Genomic DNA, 21,351 nt, shown 5'->3' with positions numbered 1-21,351 from the left:
GGGCACGCCCGCACTCACCAGATACTTCGGGAGGCGGCGTCGGCTCTTCTCGGCTGGGCTTCTTCTCTCCCTCGGGAGCCTCGGCAGGCTGTTTCCTGCTTCTCCGGCCTCCCAGCAGCCAATCACCGCGCAGGTCGCCCGGCGAGCCTCCCGCAGCCTCCACGAATGGCAGCGCGGCTACCGGGTGACGTCAGCGGCTGCTCCTTCGGCGTCTCCTCTGCCCTGGGGCTGCGGTGGTGATGCGGGGCGAAAGAGGGGTGGGCTCCCTCGATAATGAAATCACGAACACGGGGCAAATGAAGGCGGCAAATGAGCGGGGTGACACCCGCGCCGCTCGGTCACCACACGGGGTGAAAAGATGCCGGGTGGGCACCGGCCAAAGTACACAAAGCGCTCCCAAGCGCCAGAGGACAAAATAAAGCGCTCACAGCGCTATGGGCCAAATAAAGCGCTCTCAAGCGCTGGGCAAGGAATCCCAGCGCTCCCCAGCGCTGCAGGACAAGAGAACAGCGCTCTCAGCGCTATAGGCAAAAAGCAAGCTCCAGCATGGTCTGGAGGCAGGCAGGGGGGCAAGGCTGGGCCCAGAGCCAGCTCACTGGGTCTCCAGGCAGGGAGACAGTCCAAGTGGCGGTCCTCCTGGCCCCAGCAACAGCAGCAGCCCCCTCTGGCAGGATCCTGGAAAAGAACAGAACAAAATGTAAGGGGACACAGTCCCTTCTTATACAGGTACATCCTTTGTCGCAGGGTGGGTGCAAACGAGTCGCAGCTGGTTTTGGAGCACCCTTGATGGCCCAACCACCCCTTTCATTCACTGGGGAGGCCAGGGTCGTTAGACGCACCACAGGGGGGCGGAGCCAGCATTGTGTGGGAAAAGCCCAGCCCCATCAGGAACCAGGTGCAGCCCTCCCACACATCACTCATGCTGATCTCTCAACTCACTCCTGGGCAGACCCATCCAGACTTCCTGGGGCCAGGCTTGCCAGCCAGCTCCAGCCAATCACGCTCCAGCACCCTCACTGCACACACACATCAATGTCTAGAAGCGGCACTTCCCCACTAGACACATACAAGCCGCACATACCATCGCGCAGCATTCACTCTCACGAGTTCACACATACCAAACTCGAGCCTGCACTCCCCACACATCGGGAACTAACATGGACACACACATTCCCCATGCATTCCTATGGGAGGGCAGGCCAGCCATACTACACGCACGCACTTTTACTCTGGGACACAGGGAAAAGTGCGCAGAGACCCAAAAATCACTAACACAGATCATATACCAACAGCAAAAAGATTAGGGGTGAACCCGCCAGAAGGGCCAAGTCCAACAAATATTGAGGCTTGTATTTCAAGGCAAATGGCCGATCCCAAAAAGCGATATATTCCTATTAGGTCCTGTTTGAAAACTAAACAAGTTCAAATCGGTTGCTCGGACAAAGTGAAAAGATACAAATATAATAAGTTGATCATACAAATAGGAGTCACTGAGCAGGATGTAGCTGTAGTAATCACCCAGGCCAATTCAGGGTTGGAGGACGTATTGGGTCAATAAGGCGAAGGTGAGACAAAACTCAACAAAAACAGGTGGGAATCTGTAGTGATCCCCCGGGCCACGCCAGGTCTGGCCAAATGTCTGAGGTCGCTAAGGGGTCAATGAAGCACAGCTCAAAATTGGAAACTGTCTCTTAATTTTTCTAATTGTTCTCAATGTCCTCCAATGTAAAATGAATGCAGCCTTGCTGAAGGAGACCCACATATATAAATACAAAATCGTAGCACACCCTTAGCAGTGGTACCCAAGGCAACCATGCTTGTTTGCTGGTGTTTTTTCTTGATGGTAAATAATTACAGTCACAAATATTCACTTCATGAGCCACACTGCTTTCATGGATAATTTGAGACATAGAATAGACTAGGATGTGATAGACAGTACCAGCGTAGTGCTAGTACAAAATATTGCTCCTAATGATTGCAACCCAGATTTTTTCAGTGAAGTAGTCAGTTGCTGTAACAGTTTGATGAATCCAATGATTATATGTTGTGGGAATAGCCTAAAACTCAGATTAGACCCTGAGCTGAATAGATGCATGAGGATAGATAGCAAAGTATAATCCACAGTGAAGTCGATAATGGAGTATTATGTATTGATAAATGCTTGTCCTAAAAAGTAGCTAACATAGTCGTATTGTTTAACTACACATTCAATGTTTTTTCACACATGGCAATTGTGGCACACAGTTGTGAATTGCATCCTCACCGCAAAACTGATACTGATCAAAATCCCGTTGATCCTACCTATAGATCAGGTAACGATTGGGGGAGTAGCAGATCCTGCATCAAAATTCAAACCACATGCCTTAAAAGGTCTGTAATTTCATACAGCTAATATCCAGAAATAAGGGCGCTCTTCCAAAATAATAATGGTTCAGTGCCTAAGGCAGCTACAGTTTTGAAACATTCAGAGTTTACCTCAAGGGCATTTCAGGCCCCCTCCCCTCTATGAGATAGTATTATGCATTCTGGGGGCAACAGTTGGTGTTGTTGCACCAAGGATATTCTGTTGCATAACTAAATACTTATCGATCCAAAAAGCGAGATCTATTGGCTATGCCAATGCTAGTTTGTTTTTTGTTGCTGTTTTGTTTAAGTTGCCAGACCTACAATAGCTGGACATGGTTTTTGTTAGGTCGAGACTGGCGTAGGCTGCGCAGACATGCGCACTCTGGCCAGCGAGACTTTGTCTTGGAGTAGCGAGGGTAAACCCCGCCCCTCTTCTCCATTGGCTGTCCTCCTAAACGGCGGCCAGCCATTGGAGAAGAGGCCCAAGTGATGTCATTCTTTGTATCTAAGCCCCGTCCTTTTGCGATTGGGGGCGTGTTTTTTTTACTTTCTTTCTCGGCTATAAACAACAGTCAAAAACACGCCCCCAGTCTGAAAAGGACGGGGCTTAGATAGAAAGAAGAACCATTTGTCTGTAGCCCTGTCCTTTTCAGACTGGGGGGGCGTGTTTTTGACTGTTTATAGCCGAGAAAGAAAGTAAAAAACACGCCCCCCCAATCGCAAAAGGACGGGGCTTAGATACAAATGGCAGCACTTGTTTTTAGAACTTGTGCCCTGGGGTGCCTAAAACGCACATTATTACCGTGTCGCGTGCCAACCACTAGCCCACCGGCCGCCACTCGCCATCACCGACAGCCATTGCGGAGGATCCCCTGGCAGGTGGAGAGGGCATGCGCGCAGCCACGGCTCTCCGGAGCCGCTCCGTGTGAGCCAGGCAGAGCTGCAACCGCTGCAGCCCCTACTGCAACAGCAAGAAAGCTTCAAAATAGCAGTCCCAGTGCGTGCGGGGATGAGAAAAGCCCCGGCTTAAGCCAGCCGCCGGGCGCGGCAGCCCACGACGCCACCCGTGATCAGAACTTTCTGTTTGGGTGCCTTCTCCCCGGCTCACCTGCCCTCACAGGACTGGCCGCGCGCTCACAAAACCTTTAACAAAACACAGGCATGTGCTCGCTAATCACTGTGCGCCTGTCCCCCACTGACATCCACATGCAATTAAAGTCACGTGACCAGCTGCATCATTGGTTTTGTGGGGGTTTTTCTACCTTAATTATGCAGACCATAATTATTTATAGACGGCGGAGCCAGAGCTGTAAACGGCCCCCTCGACTGGCTGGAACCCGGCCGCAATAACTCTTTTGTACATGAGGCACAACAGCAGTTTTATCTCATGTTCTAGAAATAACCCGAACTATGGGGGTGCCCAGAGTCTAAACACAACTGTCCAGGAATACACTGTACTCGTTCTTAAGAGTATAAGCAACTCCTGTAGTTTAGGGATAGAAAGGGTTTTCTCAACTTTTTCTGGAAACAAAGATTTTCCCCTAGGAAAAAAATCTGAATTTACACAGGGCAATCTATCCCCCCTTAACCCGCTCTCTACCAGGGAGGGAATGGATTTGACAAAAATACACGTGATTTACAAAGGAATCAGTCTGGAAAGCAGCAGCAGGCGCATCTTTCCATGTAAATATTCCTGTAAGAGTTTATTTGTTCCAAAAGAAAGGTAATCTACCCTCGGACATAAATGTAAACATCCAAGTGTAACAAAGACACACACGTTACAGATCACTAAGAGGATGACAATAATAACTCGTGCAGGACTAACCTACTGGGAATGCATCCAGTAATTCCAGGACTGAAATTACCTTCCACTTTATCTGACTCCGAACGTATACAGTAAGGCAATAGTGAAAGCAGTTCAGAACAGTGCCTGGGGCAGTCCTTGTGAAGACGCTGGCCAGCGATGTCCCCTTGTGTGTTCATCTGTCACGGCTGGGTGGGCGGCCAGGTGGACCTATTGGGCGTCAGACCAAAAGCTCAAATGAGTTCTCCAATTCAGACATAGTTAAATGTTGACATTTGCAGAGGTCAGAAAAATATGGCTGGGGTCGTGAAAAATTGGAAGCCACCTTAACCTCTGTGGACGTCTGTCAGCACCACCACCCTACAACGCTCCAAAAAACAACGCTATGAGTGGAGCTTTTCTAAATAACGTATTTGCTGAGCAGGGAGGTAGCCAGTGTCGGCTGCCCTACAAATGAGGAAGGAACACAAGTAAGGCTCTTTCTCTCTACAAAACGTCAGAGCCCTTCTTGGCTCCCCATTGCGTGCACAACTATCGCTGCTTTGCTGTAGTCATGAGTTTTCACGTTGGTTCCCTTTTTTTCTTTCCGAAATGATTCTGAATAGTCTTTTGTGACGGGGGAGGCTTTGCATTTCGGAGCCACATACTTGACCTCAAAGCATCACTCTTCGACTGCAGCTTCTTTCCGCGGCGCAACTGACGTGGAAGGACAAGTTGATCTGTCATTCTACTCAGCCTTCGCCTGCCTGTATTAGCTCAGTGTGTGTGAACCCCGTGCTGCCTGCTCTAACCATTTTTCATGGAGGTCCTTCCGGAGGAGTACCTTGTGGGTGTGGTAAGGGAGCACATTTGTCTCCGCAGTGGGACATGATGTGACCTGCATAATAAAGCTCCAACTGAAAGGCCAAGCTTAGCGAGCTACTGGTGTTGCGATTCTTGCAGCCGTACACTAGCCCCATGCCATTTTCGGAACCCTTCCGACTTTCTTTCTGACAGTTTGAATGTCTTAATATTTTTTTGTAGAAGGAACTGCCCAGTGCTGAATGCTGCGCTATTGGAAAAAAAAACTCAGAAATAAACATGTTTGCACTGTTTGTTTCAAGTATGCTCTTTTAATATACAGTAAAGGATCATTTTTTATTGGGCTCTCAAATTAAAATGTGCACCTATAAGATTAAAGTGTTTGTAAAACATTTAAATTTGCTCATAAATCTATGCAGTATTAGAAGACGCTATTTGACAGCACACGAGTTCCCCCAAGAAGCATTCCCTTTAGACTTTTTCTGTCGTTCACCATTACGTCTTGTTTTGCTCTTGCTTACCCATTACTGTTGTGCCACTGTGTCTGTCACATTCCTTTTTGAATTATTGTACTTTGTTTCTTACATTATTTACCCGGGCTTCGCGTTTCAGCTATACAAAAGGCTCCCTGAGATACCTTTAGATTTGAACATAGAGTTGACACACACCATATGATACACTGGCCGTCATTACAAGTTAAGCAGAAGAGATTGAGGTACATAAAGCAGCTGATAAATAAGGTTATTCATGCGTTGAAGTATTCACCATGTTTGGTAAACTCCTTCAATTCAGGTTTTTAACTTGCAAATGAGACTTACCATGCAAAAACACACTGAATTCCGCATGGCTTGCTTTTTTTTTGTTTTGTTTTTTTAACAGTCCTTTTCGTAATTCATATCCCTGTGCGAGCAATGTTCACACAGGATTCGGAATTTAGCTTTGAAGAACCTATGAGGATGAATGAAATTTGATATTTGCGTTTTGAGCAGCATAATCTGTGTGTGTGTGTGTGGCTCTGTGTATGTGTGTGGCTCTGTGTATGTGTGTGGCTCTGTGTATGTGTGGGGCTCTGTGTATGTGTGTGGCTCTGTGTATGTGTGTGGCTCTGTGTATGTGTGTGGCTCTGTGTATGTGTGTGGCTCTGTATGTGTGTGGCTCTGTGTGTGTGTGTGTGGCTCTGTGTGTGTGTGGCTCTGTGTGTGTGTGTTTGTGGCTCTGTGTGTGTGTGGCTCTGTGTGTGTGTGGCTCTGTGTGTGTGTGGCTCAGTGTGTGTGTGGCTCTCTGTGTGTGTGTGGCTCAGTGTGTGTGTGGCTCTGTGTGTGTGTGGCTCTGTGTGTGTGTGGCTCTGTGTGTGTGTTTGTGACTGTTGTGTGGCTCTGTGTGTGTGTGGCTCTGTGTGTGTGGCTCTGTGTGTGTGTGTGTGGCTCTGTGTGTGGCTCTGTGTGTGTGTGGCTCTGTGTGTGTGTGTGTGTGGCTTTGTGTCTGTGTGTGTGTGGCTGTGTGTGTGTGTGGCTCTGTGTGTGTGGCTCTGTGTGTGTGGCTCTGTGTGTGTGTGTGTGGCTCTGTGTGTGTGTGTGTGGCTCTGTGTGTGTGTGTGTGGTTCTGTGTGTGTGTGGCTTTGTCTGTGTGGCTCTGTTTGTGTGTGTGCGGCTGTGTGTGTGGCTCTGTGTGTGCGGCTCTGTGTGTGTGGCTCTGTGTGTGGGGGGGCTCTGTGTGTGTGGGGGGGCTGTGTGTGTGGGCTCTGTGTGTGTGTGGGCTCTGTATGTGTGTGTGGGGCTCAGTGTGTGGGGGGGGCTCTGTGTGTGTGTGTGTGGGGGGGCTGTGTGTGTGTGGGGGGGGGCTCTGTGTGTGTGGGGGGGCTGTGTGTGTGTGTGGGGGGGGCTCAGTATGTGTATGGGGGCTCAGTGTTTGTGTGTGGGGTTCTGTGTGTGTGTGTGGGGCTCTGTGTGTGTATGGGGCTCTGTGTGTGTGGGGAGCTGTGTGTGTGTGGGGGGGTGGGCTGTGTGTGTGTGTGTGGGGGGGGGCTGTGTGTGTATGGAGGGCTTTGTGTGTGTGGGGATCTAGGTGTGTGTGGGTCTGTGTGTTTGTGTGTGGCATTTGCGAGAGATTAAGCTATTGGCGTTGTAAATGACAATGCCATTTATTTATCTGTTTTTAAAACCAACACATAAATAAAAAAATTGTCATTTGCAATGCCAATATTTCTAACTTTTGCAAAGGCGAGACCGTTGCATTGTAAATGCTTGTTAACAGTTCTTTGCATCAAATTAACTTGTTTTCATTGCTCTGAATGTTGTTTACATTCTGGTTGTAGGAAGCAGTAATTCCCGGGGGTGTGGGGGCTGCCTAGCTGTGCGCATGCGCTGAACTTTGCAAATGAGAAAAAGCCTTGTGCAGGTGCAATTTACAAGTGTGGAGTGAGTGAGCCCCAGGCAGCATGACTCACTCACACAGGAGTTCATGCACTGCACCTGCATACTCAGCATGGTTTAAGGAAACTCAACCCACTCCCTCCCAGGCATCAAACACATATTTACCAAGAAACTCTGAGAAGAGCCTGCCTGCTGCACTGACGGCTGGTGGTGTGTGTGCCTGGTGAAAGCGTGCACTGACGGCTGGTGGTGTGTGTGCCTGGTGAAAGCGTGCATTGACGGCCTGGTGGTGTGTGTACCTGGTTAAAGCGTGCACTGACTGCTGGTGGTGTGTGTGCCCGGTGAAAGCATGCACTGACGATTGGTGGTGTGTGTGCCTGGTGGAAGCGTGCACTGAGGGCTGGTGGTGTGTGTGCCCGGTGAAAGCGTGCACTGACGGCTGGTGGTGTGTGTGCCCAGTGAAAGCATGCACTGATGGCTGGTGGTGTGTGGGCCCGGTGAAAGTGTGCACTGACGTCTGGTGGTGTGTGTGCGTGCCGAGTGAAGCGTACACTGACGGCTGGTGGTCTGTGTGCCCGGTGAAAGCGTGCACCGACGGCTGGTGGTGTGTGTGTGCCCGGTGAAAGCGTGCGCTGACGGCTGGTGGTTTGTGCCTGGTGGAAGCATGCACCGACGGCTGGTAGTGTGAGCCAGCTGGTAGTGTGTGTGCCAAGTGAAAGTGTGCACTGGCGGCTGGTGGTGTGTGTGCCCAGTAAAGCCATGCACTGATGGCTGGTGGTGTGTGGGCCCGGTGAAAGTGTGCACTGACGTCTGGTGGTGTGTGGGCCCCGTGAAAGTGTGCACTGACGCCTGGTGGTGTGTGTGCGTGCCCAGTGAAGAGTACACTGGCGGCTGGTGGTGTGTGTGCCTGGTGGAAGCGTGCACTGACGGCTGGCGGTGTGTGTGCCTGGTGGAAGCGTGCACTGACGGCTGGTGGTGTGTGTGCCCTGTGAAAGCGTGCACTGACGTCTGGTGGTGTGTGTGTGCCCGGTGAAAGCGTGCACTGACGTCTGGTGGTGTGTGTGCCTGGTGGAAGTGTGCACTGACTGGTGGTGTGTGTGCCTGGTGGAAGCATGCACTGACGGCTGGTGGTGCGTGTGCTTGATGGAAGCGTGCACTTACGGCTGGTGGTGTGTGTGCCTGGTGGAAGCGTGCACTGACGGCTGGTGGTGTGTGTGCCCAGTGAAGCGTGCACTGACAGCTGGTCGTGTGTGTGCCTGGTGGAAGCGTGCACTGACGACTAGTGGTGTGTGTGCCTGGCTGAAGCGTGCACTGACGGCTGATGGTGTGTGTGCCTGGTGGAAGCGTGCACTGATGGCTGGTGGTGTGTGTGCCTGGTGGAAACGTGCACTGACGGCTGGTGGTGTGTGTGCCTGGTGAAAGCGTGCACTGACGTCTGGTGGTGTGTGTGTGCCAGGTGAAAGCGTGCACTGACGTCTGGTGGTGTGTGTGTGCCAGGTGAAAGCGTGCACTGACGTCTGGTGGTGTGTGTGCCTGGTGGAAGCATGCACTGACGGCTGGTGGTGTGTGTGCATGGTGGAAGCGTGCACTGATGGCTGGTGGTGTGTGTGCCTGGTGGAAGCGTGTACTGACGGCTGGTGGTGTGTGCCTGGTGAAAGCGTGCACTGACTGAGGGTGTGTGTGCCTGGTGGAAGCAGGAACAGTCACAGTGATAGACGACACAAATGAAACAGACGAAGAGGAGGGGGAGAAGGGATGGAGTGCGAGCAGAGGAGCATGATTCACTGGTAGAAGACACAAATGAAGCTGACCAGGAGGGAGGGGGAAAAGGGAGGGGGGTAGTGCAAGCAGAGGAGCCTGATTACAGCAATAAAACACAGATGGCAGCTGTGCAGGAGCTCGTGAACGCAAGCTGTAGGCCAGCAAAAGCCTCTGGTGGCACTTTTAAAAGCCACTTACTAAATGTCTCTAAGAAACAGAGCATGCGCTGTCTCAGGCAAGACCTAAAAAGCAGAGGGGGGCAAAGGGTAGCCATGCGTTGTCCCCTGATGATCTCAAAGGAGTGGAAAATTGGTGTACCCACCCGAACCGGCACAGGTGGGTGTGAGTAAAGTATTTGGATGAGTTGCATGGTGCGAGTTCAGAAACCGAAGCTTCAAAGGACTTCAAAAATGTACTCCCAGCTCATAGTGTCATAGGCCTTTTTGAGATCAAGGCTAAGGGCTGTGGCTTGCAGCCAAATTGAAGGAGCAACGTCCAGGAGTCTATAGTGGTGCCTGAGGTTTAGGGAAGTATTTCTATGGAAGATAAACCAGTTTTGATCTGGATGGGTTAGTTGATGGAGGAGTGGAAAGACAGAGTTTGAATAGCAATAGGCCCCTTCATGGGGAGGGACCCAATTTCAGAAGGGGACCAGAAGGGCAGCCCTAAGTGACTGCAGGAGGTGACCGTCTTCCAGTGCCACTATGCAGCCTGCCTGGAAATGCCTGGTAAAATTCCATTGGTAGACCATCAGTTCCTGGCATCTTGCCCACTGCTAGGACACTATTGGCTGCTTTGCTCACCAGGGATGTTAGCAGGGCATTGATTCATTCCCTGTTGTGAGGGGGAACCTGGAGCATGGAAGCTCTCAGAGGAAATTGGATATCTGGGGCGAAGGGTCGCCAAGAGCCTTGCTGTACAGTTCACTGTAATAACCGTGAAAGTGGAGGAGGATTTCCCTTTGTGTAAATACCAGGGTATCATATTGAATCCTAAGCTCACTAATCAGGACCTGGGGGGTGTCATGAATAGTCAGCCAGGCCTCGTGGATGCAGGAGCCACAGACAGGAACTTCAAGGGCATCCCATTGGGTGGTGTGGAACGCAGTGGAATGCTTCTGATCTTCAAAATAATCGTGAAGCCCAGGATGCCAAGGGATCCTCAAGGGCAACGCCCTGAAGGCACTAGGTGAGAATGAGAGGAAGAGTCCTACCCCATTGGAGGGAAGTTGTTAGAAAACTATAGCCAGATATAGATCAGCCGAAGTACTCCCACGAGGAGAACTTCTAACAAAGTTGAGTTTAGCATAGGATTCGGTCGAGGCACAGGTCATCTTTTGGGTGGAATGATAGTACTTCAGTTAAAGCCCTGGGTTGTGCTGTTTCCAAATGTCAAACAGGGACCAATGTTGAAGCAAAGTCATAAGAAGTTGGGTAGTGCCATTTGCGGGCATTTGTGGTAATGGGGGGTGAGATCTGTCTAGGGAGGTGTCTACTAAAGGCATTGAACTCTCCTCCCAATACCCAGGGGAGGGCTGGCCCATGCATTGAGGAGGACTACTAGGTGAACTAGAAATGCAGGTTGTTCTGAGCTCAAGGCATATATACTTCCTAGCACTAGGGCAAATCCATTTAGGGTACTGTTTACTTTACCGGGACAAATCTATGATCGTGGACTTCATATAGAATGGGATCCCATGCTTGGATATCCTGATCAATGCACCTCTAGCAGAGGCAGAGTAGGTAGTGCATCAAATTTGTCCTTGCAACCTTTTCTCGAGCTGGGGCCCTCCGAAGTTTCCATGTGTGTCTCCTAAGTTCCAGGAACAGTCTTTTCTCTATTTAAAGCTCACTCTTCTACTGAAAAGCCTTGAACACATGCCTATATCGCTATCTTAATATATTTTCTAGTGAAGGCCTCCAGGATCCCTTGGGTGGGTGGGCAATTCAGTGCTTGTGACTGATAAGAGAATGTTACTTACCTATTATCTTGGTTCTCCACCAGTGGAATCCTCATTAAAGTGATTTTCTGTTCTTCTCAGGTTGTGGATATCAGCAACTCTGAAGAGCCTCAAGCATTGGCATTACAAGTTATACTTTCTTCTATAAAGTATAATCAACAACGAATGCAAGAGATGGAAAATTGTGATGGATACTTAATAATTCGTCAACTGTTGATCAAACCCAAGTGTATTGTGGGATTTCACATTTTGAAGGTAGGATCCAGAAAAAAATAATATATATCTATACTAGATTACCCGTCGCACGTTGCTGCGATCTCAGAAGAATGGAAATTCAAGTAAACTTGTTATGATAACATTCAATTTACATTGTTTCATTTTTATTGAAACGTATTCATTTTATTATGGAAAACATTTCAAAGTGTCGTTTTAATTCTGTTTATTTATTTGAGTGCTTGTGGATACACAATATTTTTTGTTTTTCTGTCTGGTGCGTACACGAATAAATCAGAAGGTTTCCGTGAGCTGGCCACATACAGTTGTCCATGTGAGAAGCACGGATTATCCAAATCTAGTCCACACATTTTCAGCGATTGTCCTTGTGCTTTGTTGATAGTCATTGCAAAAGCGCGTCTCACCGGAAAGGGTAAACGTTTAAATTCATATGGCATATCTGTTGGGATCATTGGAATACGTGGCAACAGTACATCTTCCCCCTTGAATTTCCCATTCAAAATTGTAGCTTCGATGACATTGTTCATCATCTTTTTCACCGAAGTTCTTATACTGTTGCAAAGTCGCGGTTGCAAATTCAGTATTCGAAAGATTATGAGGGCCCTGGGGGGCCGATCTTTAAAAGATTTTTATGCCAGAAACCTTCGCGGGAGTGTACTCAACTACTTCCCAAAGTTTCATGGGGATCTGATGAATGGTGTAGTAATGCATAAAGGACAAACAGACAGACAGACATATATTTGTTTTTATATATATATAGATAATTAGAGAGAGAGAACGAACAAACAAACTTTTGGAGACCGTGTTATACAATGCAGTACCACATTATAAAAAAAAATCAGATTGTTGAACTATTTTAAGCTATCTTTTTTTATTGGTAGACCATTCTCTTGGGATGCTGTGATGAAGAAATTATTCACATCACTGAGAGTGGACAGTTCAGACTTCAGATGGATTCCACTGCAGTTATCCAGGATATTAAACTGCTAGAAGAATTACTTTTAGACTGGAAAATATGGTCCAAAGCACAGGTGAGCTAATTGTTTCGCTCCCATTCTAAAGGCTTAGGAAATACTGCAGATATGCATTAATGTTGTATGTTCTTTGGGTGTCTTTAAATGTAAACATCTGCTGTGTATAAGTACTTTTTATATAGAATATTTACATTATTCTGAGAGATTACCACAATGTTTAGCAAATTATTTATTCAACAGTCTTATATAGTTTTCCTGCACTTAGAAACATTATGGCGCTTACAACAGTCCGCTAGAAATTACAATGCATAAAATACTATTGGACCCAAAAAATATATATAGTTCCCAGTAGTAGGTAAATAAGATTTGAGAGGTAGGGAATTGTGAGCTAAACCCCCAAACATATTTTCTATTTCCTTCGGACACTTTTGGAGAACGTGTAACCTGCAGGACTGGGAAAACAGAATGGGATCTTATAGTAGCTCCATGGGCTAATTCACGGGTGACAGGTCAGTATTGAGACTGCTCCAGTCCTCAGGTGAATACCCCATTGCTTTTGTTAGAACGCTTTGTTATATGTTTATTACAAACATCAAAAGCAATGATTATAATAAGTAAAACTTTAGCACATACACTTAATGGAAATGTAAACAAAAAGAAAATGCCTAAGATTTTAATAAGTGCCCCCAGAAGCTTTTATTGTATTTTCTGTTGATTTCTAGGTGTGAACACTAAAACCCATATTCAATACATCTCTGCTGGCTAGCTGAGATGATTGCTTCCATTGCAAAGACATGCTAAAGGTCGTGGTCAGGGCATTCTTCAGTCTATCAATTAATTTTATTAAAGTGTGTTTTACTCCACTGTAATTCGCTCAACTGTGCTTTGCTCGACTACATTTTGCTCCCCTGTTTTGTGCCATTGTAATAAACTGCAATGTAAATTGCTCCACTACGTTTTGCTCCATTATGTTTTGCTCCACTCTAATTTTTCTTTAGACAGCTACAAAGTGATCAACACCTACTGTATAATTCTTCTAAGCCCAAAAAACCCTGCACTACTACAATGATAACTTACCACTTCTATTCAATGATATATAGACGCACAACTACTCATTTTATCTATACTTCTCCCTATCTCCTCAAAGTATTCAAAGCACCATAGTGAGATCCACATTTCACTACCACACATCATCAGCTACAACACTGCAATTCCATAATCATTCCTCATCTACCGCTCACTCTGCAGACCCACTACGGATCATCACATCTATTCTCCTATACTAACTATATCAAACAGATATTTGCGTTCACACAAACCTTTCCTGGCAAATACTCAGAGAAAAACCAGGCTCTGATCATCCAGATAGGTTTGGAGTGGGTACGGGCAGAGTGGTACTCCAGTCTGTTGAGCCTGACCATTAGGCCTCCAGTCTATCTACCATCTCGGGAGGACCTCCTATCTCAGAAACATGGCATGGTGATAGAGTGGCATCAACTAAGTGGATTGGATTTACCTACTTTGGTAGTGGATGTGATTCTTGCTGCTAGAAGCCCATCTCCCTAATCAGTTTTCTATGCTTGTTGGGTGAAGTTTATCACCTTTAAGTTGACCCTCTGCAGTCCATATTGTTGGATGTTTTATGGGTTTTTTGGTATCTCTGGCTCAACTTGGCTTTACCTGCCTTTTGCTTGACCAGCTTTCTTTATTCAAGTTACTAATTGCGATCTTGTTTTTTTAAAGGGGATCACATGCATGTTCCCTCATGCATCTTTCCATATACTTTAATGGGCACTTGAAATTGTTCTCCAATTCATTTTTTAAATGGCTCCCAATCAACCCAGGAACACTGTCTCACACAACCTGGTTACAAGCAAGCTCAACTACAGGAACATCCTCTAAGCTGGGATTAAAAATAAATCACCAGAAAGCTGCACACCATTCAGAACTCCGCAGCCAAAATCACTCTCAACGTCTCACACTGGACACACATCACACTACATCTACAGGAACTTCCCTGCTTTCCATACACATATGAGCTCAATGCAAACTCCTCACTCACACTTTCAAGGCATTACTTAACACTGGTCCAGCATACCTCAACAATCGTATTGTGCTTTCATAAACCATCCAGACACCTCCGTTTGTCGGAAATCCTCCTCGTCCTTTCACATGCTCCACACATATGGGAAACCAGATCCAGCAGTCGAGCCTTCTCCTACATCGCTCCTAAAGCATGGAATGACTTGGTGCTACACATAAGAGCCTCCTCCTCACGTCTTGAATTCCGCAAGAAATCATAGACCTGGCTTTTTCACTAGTTCCACTAGGCACTAGTTTTGGCGAGACTCAAACCAGCTCAATGCCAGGATACCCTCCCATGTGATAGTGTGCTCTATAAATCTGCATAACATAATATTCTTAATGTGCAGGCCCTTTGAGTCCATGCACAGTTTCTCTCTGAGATTGTTGTCTTTTAAGATGGTAATCCTTACTGCAGTTACTTCTGTGTGCCATCACAGGAGACACGTCTTTCCTGAGACGCAGTGAAACAGACGGGGACTACGATGGAAATAGGTTATCGAAAAAAAATAGTCTGACACAGCTAAAAACTCTTCGTTCTGTGGACATGGAGCCTTGGCTAGAAACCTGTTTGGATCGAAAGAATGCTGCTGGCATGATTTAAGCTTTTTTCTCTTCAAAACCTCACACTTATGCCTTGGAATACTGTTTTACCTTTGCTTTTGGCTGAACGGATTTGCCCCAAAACGTTGTGCTAATAGAGATTTCCCCTCAAATATCCACCGACCCCAAAATATCTAAATGGGTTACTGATTGTCCTTGTTGTTCCCTCATGATTATTTTACTGCTGATTCCTGTGGTATCTCAAACGACGGACTGTAGGAATTACTTTGTACTGTATGGTCTCATAAGCATTGTTAATAAAATGATTTATTAAAAAAGAAAATTAAAAAATAAATATCTAAATCGGTGATCCTGATGAAGGTGGATCAAAATCCCACTGAAACTTGCGTGGACTTGTTGGTTTGAAATCCCAACTTACAACTCAACAGCAGCCATTTATTTTAAAGTTTTCTCTCTGTTGTTACCATCTGTGTATTTAATTGTGGTTGGGAAACTTATGTATAAGATGTGAAAGTGTGCTGCTGTGTGTAAGGAGAGAGTGGTTGTGTGTGGTTGGTTGTTTAGATTACATATTAAAATATGTATCAACCATGTCTCCAAATGATTGTACAGATCCTAACTTGTTTTATTTAAACAAAGAAACACATTTGATGCATTATAATGTGTAAGAATTGGGTAATTTGAGTTAATGATCAACATGGATGTACAAAAATATTTTTTACTTTAAATAAAATTTGTAGAAATTCTAATTTAGAAATATTAAAAAATAAATAAAGACCAGTATGTTAGTTTTTATTCACATGTAATAAGTTCAGCTGTGGTTAGCCCATACAGCTTTTATAAGCCTACAAAAAAGTAATACACGTCTGGTGGGAGTTTTTCTTGTTTTCACTTCTGTGTGCCATGTCGGTGAGTTGTAGGCACTGTCATTGCAACCCTCGTATACCACCTTTTTTCCAAATTTGCTCCTTCTTTCTGCCAAAGTTGATGTTGCCCTTCCAAGTGGGAGAGTCCATCACCCTGCATTGTTCGCTCCTCCACATCCCTCTATGGGAAAGTGGCTTCACCAGTTATATCACAAAAGAGCTCATGGCTTTTACAACAAGTGTACAAAATAGAACTGGGTGAGTGACAAGCTGTTTATTGGCTTTGACAGTGCCAAGAAAGGAAGTGCAGACCGAAATCCAATCCTTTCCAGATGGATTGTCCTTTGCATAAAACATGTTATACCGTGGCCAAGAAAGAACCTCTTGAAGGTGCATTACATTAGTGCAAAGGCTTCCACGACGGTATTGTCGCGGGGTGTTTCAGTGTTGTACATCTGCAGTGTCGCATTTTACAGGATGCTACATAGGCATCCATACACAGCTTAATCAGGCACTACGGTCTCAACAGTGAAGCCGGCAGACGGGGCCCATTTTGCCTCCGCAGTCCTGCAGGACTTCCTAGTGTTAGTTCATCCCTCAGACCCTTCATCATTGGTAAATAATGCTTGGGTATCCTGATTGAATCTACAGTTAGAAGTATCCATCAGAAGAACAAGTTATTACCTTTGGTAATGTTCTTACTGGTAGTTACTCTTTCTAATTACAGATTCATCACCATCCCTCCTCCCTGTTCTGAGGAGTGGACTTTAAGGATTCCAAAAAAGTTGGATTTGGCACATTGTCCTTATTCCATTTTGTTGCAGCTGATACTCTTCTATGGTTGCAGATGGGTGCACAGGTAAACAGTCATCAGGGGAGGGCTCCTAAATATGGTTCCACACATCACTTCCAGGGGCAGTACAAGTTTGCTGTGGAGTTCGATGTAGTCAACCTCCAGCGGGCAGGAGCAATTGCTATGAAAAAATCTGCTTCCAGTTTGGCACCTGGGAAATTCAACTGGAGAGGAATCTGCTTTTGGAGTATCCACCAGCAAGATCATTATCAAAGGTAGGTAACTTATTCAACATGACCTACTTGGTCCTTCATTTCTGAAGTATAGGCACTCTATATTCCAGTTGTATGACTTCAGAATTGTATTTGTTAATGCAGATTGAGAGAGAGGGGGTACTCATAGCCTCTAAACTACCATTTCATGCAGGCCGCTAGAGAGCCTCACAATGTCTGCAATTCTGCACTTGGGAATTTCCAAGGCGGCACTCGCTAGGCGACGCTTTTCGGCATGCTTGGGGATGCTGTCTTCTATAAGCCTTTCCACCTGTACCACTTATGCCAAGAGTGCTGAAGAAGATCAAGCGCAACCGGGCCCAAGTCATTCTTATGGCTCCAGATTGGGCACAATGAGTCTGGTCTCCCGAGCTGCTCAACATGGCCATCAATCCTCCAATCCAACTGCCTCTTCAGGAGGATCTTCTGTCGCAGCTGCAGGGGATGGTCCTCCACCCAAACCTGTCCAGCCTCCACCTCCTGGTGTGGAGATTGAGCGGCGGCAGTTTACGTCATTTGACCTGCCTCCCGAAGTCTGTTATGTGATCTTGGCAGCTAGGCGTCCTTCCACTAAGACGGTATATGCCTGCAGATGGAATCAGTTTGTGGCATGGTGCACAACAAAGGCTGTGGATCCCCTTTCTGCCCCTCTTTCAGAGGTCCTCTTGTTCTTTTTATCTTTGGCCCTGCAGGACTCTGCTCTGGGCACTCCTATTTTCTACATCGAAGCCATTTGAGCCTTCCTCAGGCTCCCTGATCAGCCTTCTCTTTTCAAGTCCCCTGTTATAAATAGATTTCTTAAGGGCATTGCTCACCTCTTTCCTCCTGTTTCCTTTGTAATGCTCCAGTGGGACTTGAACTTGGTTCTGACATACCTTATGTGCGCTCCCTTGAGACACTACATAACTGTCCTCTAAGACTTCTCACTATGAAAACTGTTTTTCTCGTTACCATCACCTCTGCGTGCATGGTGAGTGAGCTGCAAGCTCTGTCTTCCAAGCCTCCCTTTCTGTCTGTCCATCAGGACAAGGTTATCCTTAGAACTCGACCTTCCTTTCTTCCCAAAGTGGTTACTTCTTTCCACATTGGCCAAACCATCACTTTGCGCATCCTTCGAAAGAGGAAGAGAGGTCCCACCGTCTGGATCCAAAATGTTCGCTTTCTTTCTACTTAGATCGCACAAAACAATTCCGGGTGGATGACCAGCTCTTTGTTGGTTATGTGGGTTCCAAGAAAGGACGGGCCATGCACAAACGGCCCATCTCCAGGTGGGTCGTTTTTTGCATCAAAGCCTACTATTCATTGGCTAAGAAGGAGCCTTCAGTGAGGCTGAACGCCCATTTCCGCAACGGCAGCTACTACTGCTTTGGGACGAGGAGTCCCACAGAATGACAACTGTCAGGCAGCTACGTGGGCATCGCTGCACACGTTTACGAAACACTACTGCCTGGACAGCCAAGTACAGAGAGACGGCTTCTTTGAGTTGATATTGCTGGGGTATCTATTCTAAGGTAAGGAATCGATAACTGTTTCTTTTAAATGAACAAGTTACTTACCTTCGGTAACGATATATCTGTAAGAAACATAGGTTAGTTATAGATTCCTTACCGCCCCACCCATCCTCCTCGTTCTGCGAACTGACTTCTAGGGTTAAGGACATCCTTTCAGGGCCCTAGTTTTGTGCACCAGTGGTCAGTGTCTTGCATGGCCCTGCACTTCTGGCTTGGAATGCCATGTACAGAACTGATGTCAGTGCGCAAGGGCAGCGTCTATGTAGCTACCGCAACATCATCCCGGTGACCACGACGCCCACAATGGACGCGAAGTCGACTGACGCCACCTTCCGACGTGCAGGGGTACTGCTGATGAAAAACTTTCCGGATCCAGTCTGACACCTGGGGGTAATTCTAAGGTAAGGAATCTATAAATAACCTGTGTTTCTTACAGATATAAATACAAATGGGACACATTCATGCCCCAGCCAAATGCACAGCATTACGCCTCCCTTGCGGCATTCAAAACTTAAACCATTTATAATCCAAATCTTCGTTTTTTTAAACCATTGCTTATTTTTCTCCATTTATATTTTCTTAATCCATTCTGAATGTCCACGTGTGGAATTTTCTTGGCCTTTTTTCAAGTTTCTTGTATTTATTCTGTGCCCATCCAGACCTCTTCAATAAATACGATAAATGCCAGGCTCATATCAGGCAGTGTTTATTCCATTAAAAACCCAATGCATTTCGGGCGACACAGCGCCCTTCTGGTCTGGATGGGCACAGAATAAATACAAGAAACTTGAAAAAAGGCCAAGAAAATTCCACACGTGGACATTCAGAATGGATTAAGAAAATATAAATGGAGAAAAATAAGCAATGGTTTAAAAAACGAAGATTTGGATTATAAATGGTTTAAGTTTTGAATGCCGCAAGGGCGGCGTAATGCTGTGCATTTGGCTGGGGCATGAATGTGTCCCATTTGTATTTACCTTGGTCGTACCAGGTGGCATTTGGGCATGCCACACACCAATCTGCACGCTATCACTGACGCAAAGGCTATGAACATGGAGAAAGAAATTGTTGATAACAAAAAAAAGGTGTGCATCCCTCATCTTTCAGAATCTTTCTTACAGATATATCATTACCGAAGGTAAGTAACTTGTTCAACTGCTGCTCATGTAAAGTGCTCCAATACCTTCGGGTCAGGCTCGTGCTATATAAATCTGCAAAAAAATAAAAGAAATAGAGAGGCTCTGCCAGCCGAAGGCACAGTCCTGTATTTATCTGGGGGGCCGGCCACACTCCAATTCCATCATTGCTCGCATGCGTGATGGAGAGCAGCGGGTGGCGGCTGGGCAGCTGCATTTTTTTTAATTGGAGGCCCTGGGGCAGCGATCCGTGGTTTTGCTTGGCAGGTGGTGACAGGCCTGATCCCCATGAGCAGGAAAAGCCGCACACCGGTTTCCTGAATCGCATCGGGACTGCGGCGGTTCTCTCTTGAAGGGACATTGGATCCTTGTGGCTGCTCCTATACCGGCCCAATCTTGAGCCCGTACCCTGCGGCGAGGCCCGCCATGCTGTGGTCTGCTCATGGCCCCTGGCTCCCATTCTTAGAATTTTGGGAATGAGGCGAGACCTAAGGGGATGGAGGCAACCGCGACTTAAAGGCAAGGAAGCAGATTTCAAGCACCCCTGGGCTCCATGTTCCTCCACCTCTGGTAGAATGCCATGCACTACCTACACATGGGAGGCCTGCATTTGCTCTGCACTACCATTTTGACGTACCTTTGAATCTGCTTGTGCCCCTATTCCTTCTGCGGCAGTGTTACCCCGCTTCTTCGTAGTTGCGAACATCAGTCCCATTCACGAGCAACAGTAGCCCATTGTTCTTATAGTTTGAGCGACTGCACCGACCCACCTATGTGTGGAGACCTTTGTTCATTTCTACAGCCACCCACTCTATGACGGCTTGAGTGTCTGCCTGGTCCTCTGCTGCCTCTTGAGGTTGTTTTTTTTGTATCCAACGAGTAGGAAGGGTTGAAGTGGGTGGGGGTTGGGTATACTGGACAAATACTGGACATTTATTTGGCTGTTGTACCTTACCTGTGTTACTCTGCATACTATCCCCAAATGCACTCAGACGCGTGACCATGATGAAATCTTTGAAGCTATCCTAGATTTTTTCCCCTCAATCAGAGGTTGGTCGATTCTCCCTCCGTGCTTTGGGAGTCGTTCAAGGTTGTTATTCGGAGCATATGCATGACCAACAACCTGCCGTCCTTAAAGCAATTCGTATGCAACTTACTTAGCTTGAAGTGGACGTTTGTGCATGGGAATTGGAGTTTTTCATCAAAAATAATCCGCTGCTCCTCGCCGCCCTCTGAGAAAAGCTTTCAGAGTACGCAGAGGAGGCGACCCTGGAGACCCACTACCTTCATTGGGAATCAGTGGCATGCCGATATGGTGAGGAGGCAGATCTGTTAAGACGCCAGTGAGTCTTCTCCAACAGCCTTGGGCTAGCTAGTGTGTCCTAGAGCTCCTAGATTACAACAGGTACTTCACAGTTGGTCAGATGAGGATGTCCAGACTATGCCATCCTACTACTCTGCCTTGTTTACAGTTTCTCTTGCCCCTGATGCGGCGGCCTAGATACCCATCTGAACATGCTCAAGCGCCTGTTGCTTGACAGTACGCACTGTCTGTACTTAGATGTTCCCTTTACGACAGAAAAAATAGTGCAGGTCATTTGGGCATGCCTGGCGATCGAGCGTCTGGTCTCGGCAGGCTTACCACATCCTTTTTTAAAGAGTATGCATTGCTCCTTGTTCCTCATTTATTTACAGTATATGATGACTCCCTGTCTCGGGGCCAGTTTCTGCCCTCCCTGCGTGAGGGGGTCATAGTTGAGGATTAACAAGATACTCCCCAAACTCATAGCCAACCGCCTTCTGCTTCTCTTGCCCACTATTGTCAGGCCGGACCAATCCGGATTCATGTTGGGGCAGTCGACTGTGCTCAACCTC

The 21,351-nt window shown here is 46.9% G+C and overlaps 1 protein-coding gene across 2 annotated transcripts in view; it reads left to right on the top strand.

Annotated features, from left to right (window-relative positions):
* The window catches only part of LYST (lysosomal trafficking regulator), a 3,192,287-nt gene that overhangs the window by 1,061,886 nt on the left and 2,109,050 nt on the right, over positions 1-21,351 (top strand). For both annotated transcript variants that reach the window (XM_078648813.1, XM_078648812.1), the window contains 2 exons: positions 11,126-11,299; positions 12,160-12,309. In XM_078648813.1, the coding sequence (XP_078504939.1) occupies positions 11,126-11,299; positions 12,160-12,309 (324 nt within the window). The remainder of the gene's footprint in view (positions 1-11,125; positions 11,300-12,159; positions 12,310-21,351) is intronic.

Source organism: Lissotriton helveticus, chromosome 6 (assembly GCF_964261635.1).
Source record: "Lissotriton helveticus chromosome 6, aLisHel1.1, whole genome shotgun sequence".
Classification (NCBI taxonomy): Eukaryota; Metazoa; Chordata; class Amphibia; order Caudata; family Salamandridae; genus Lissotriton; species Lissotriton helveticus.
The sequence above is the reverse complement of the archived record's forward strand: the minus strand, read 5'-3'. Positions and strand labels throughout refer to the sequence as shown.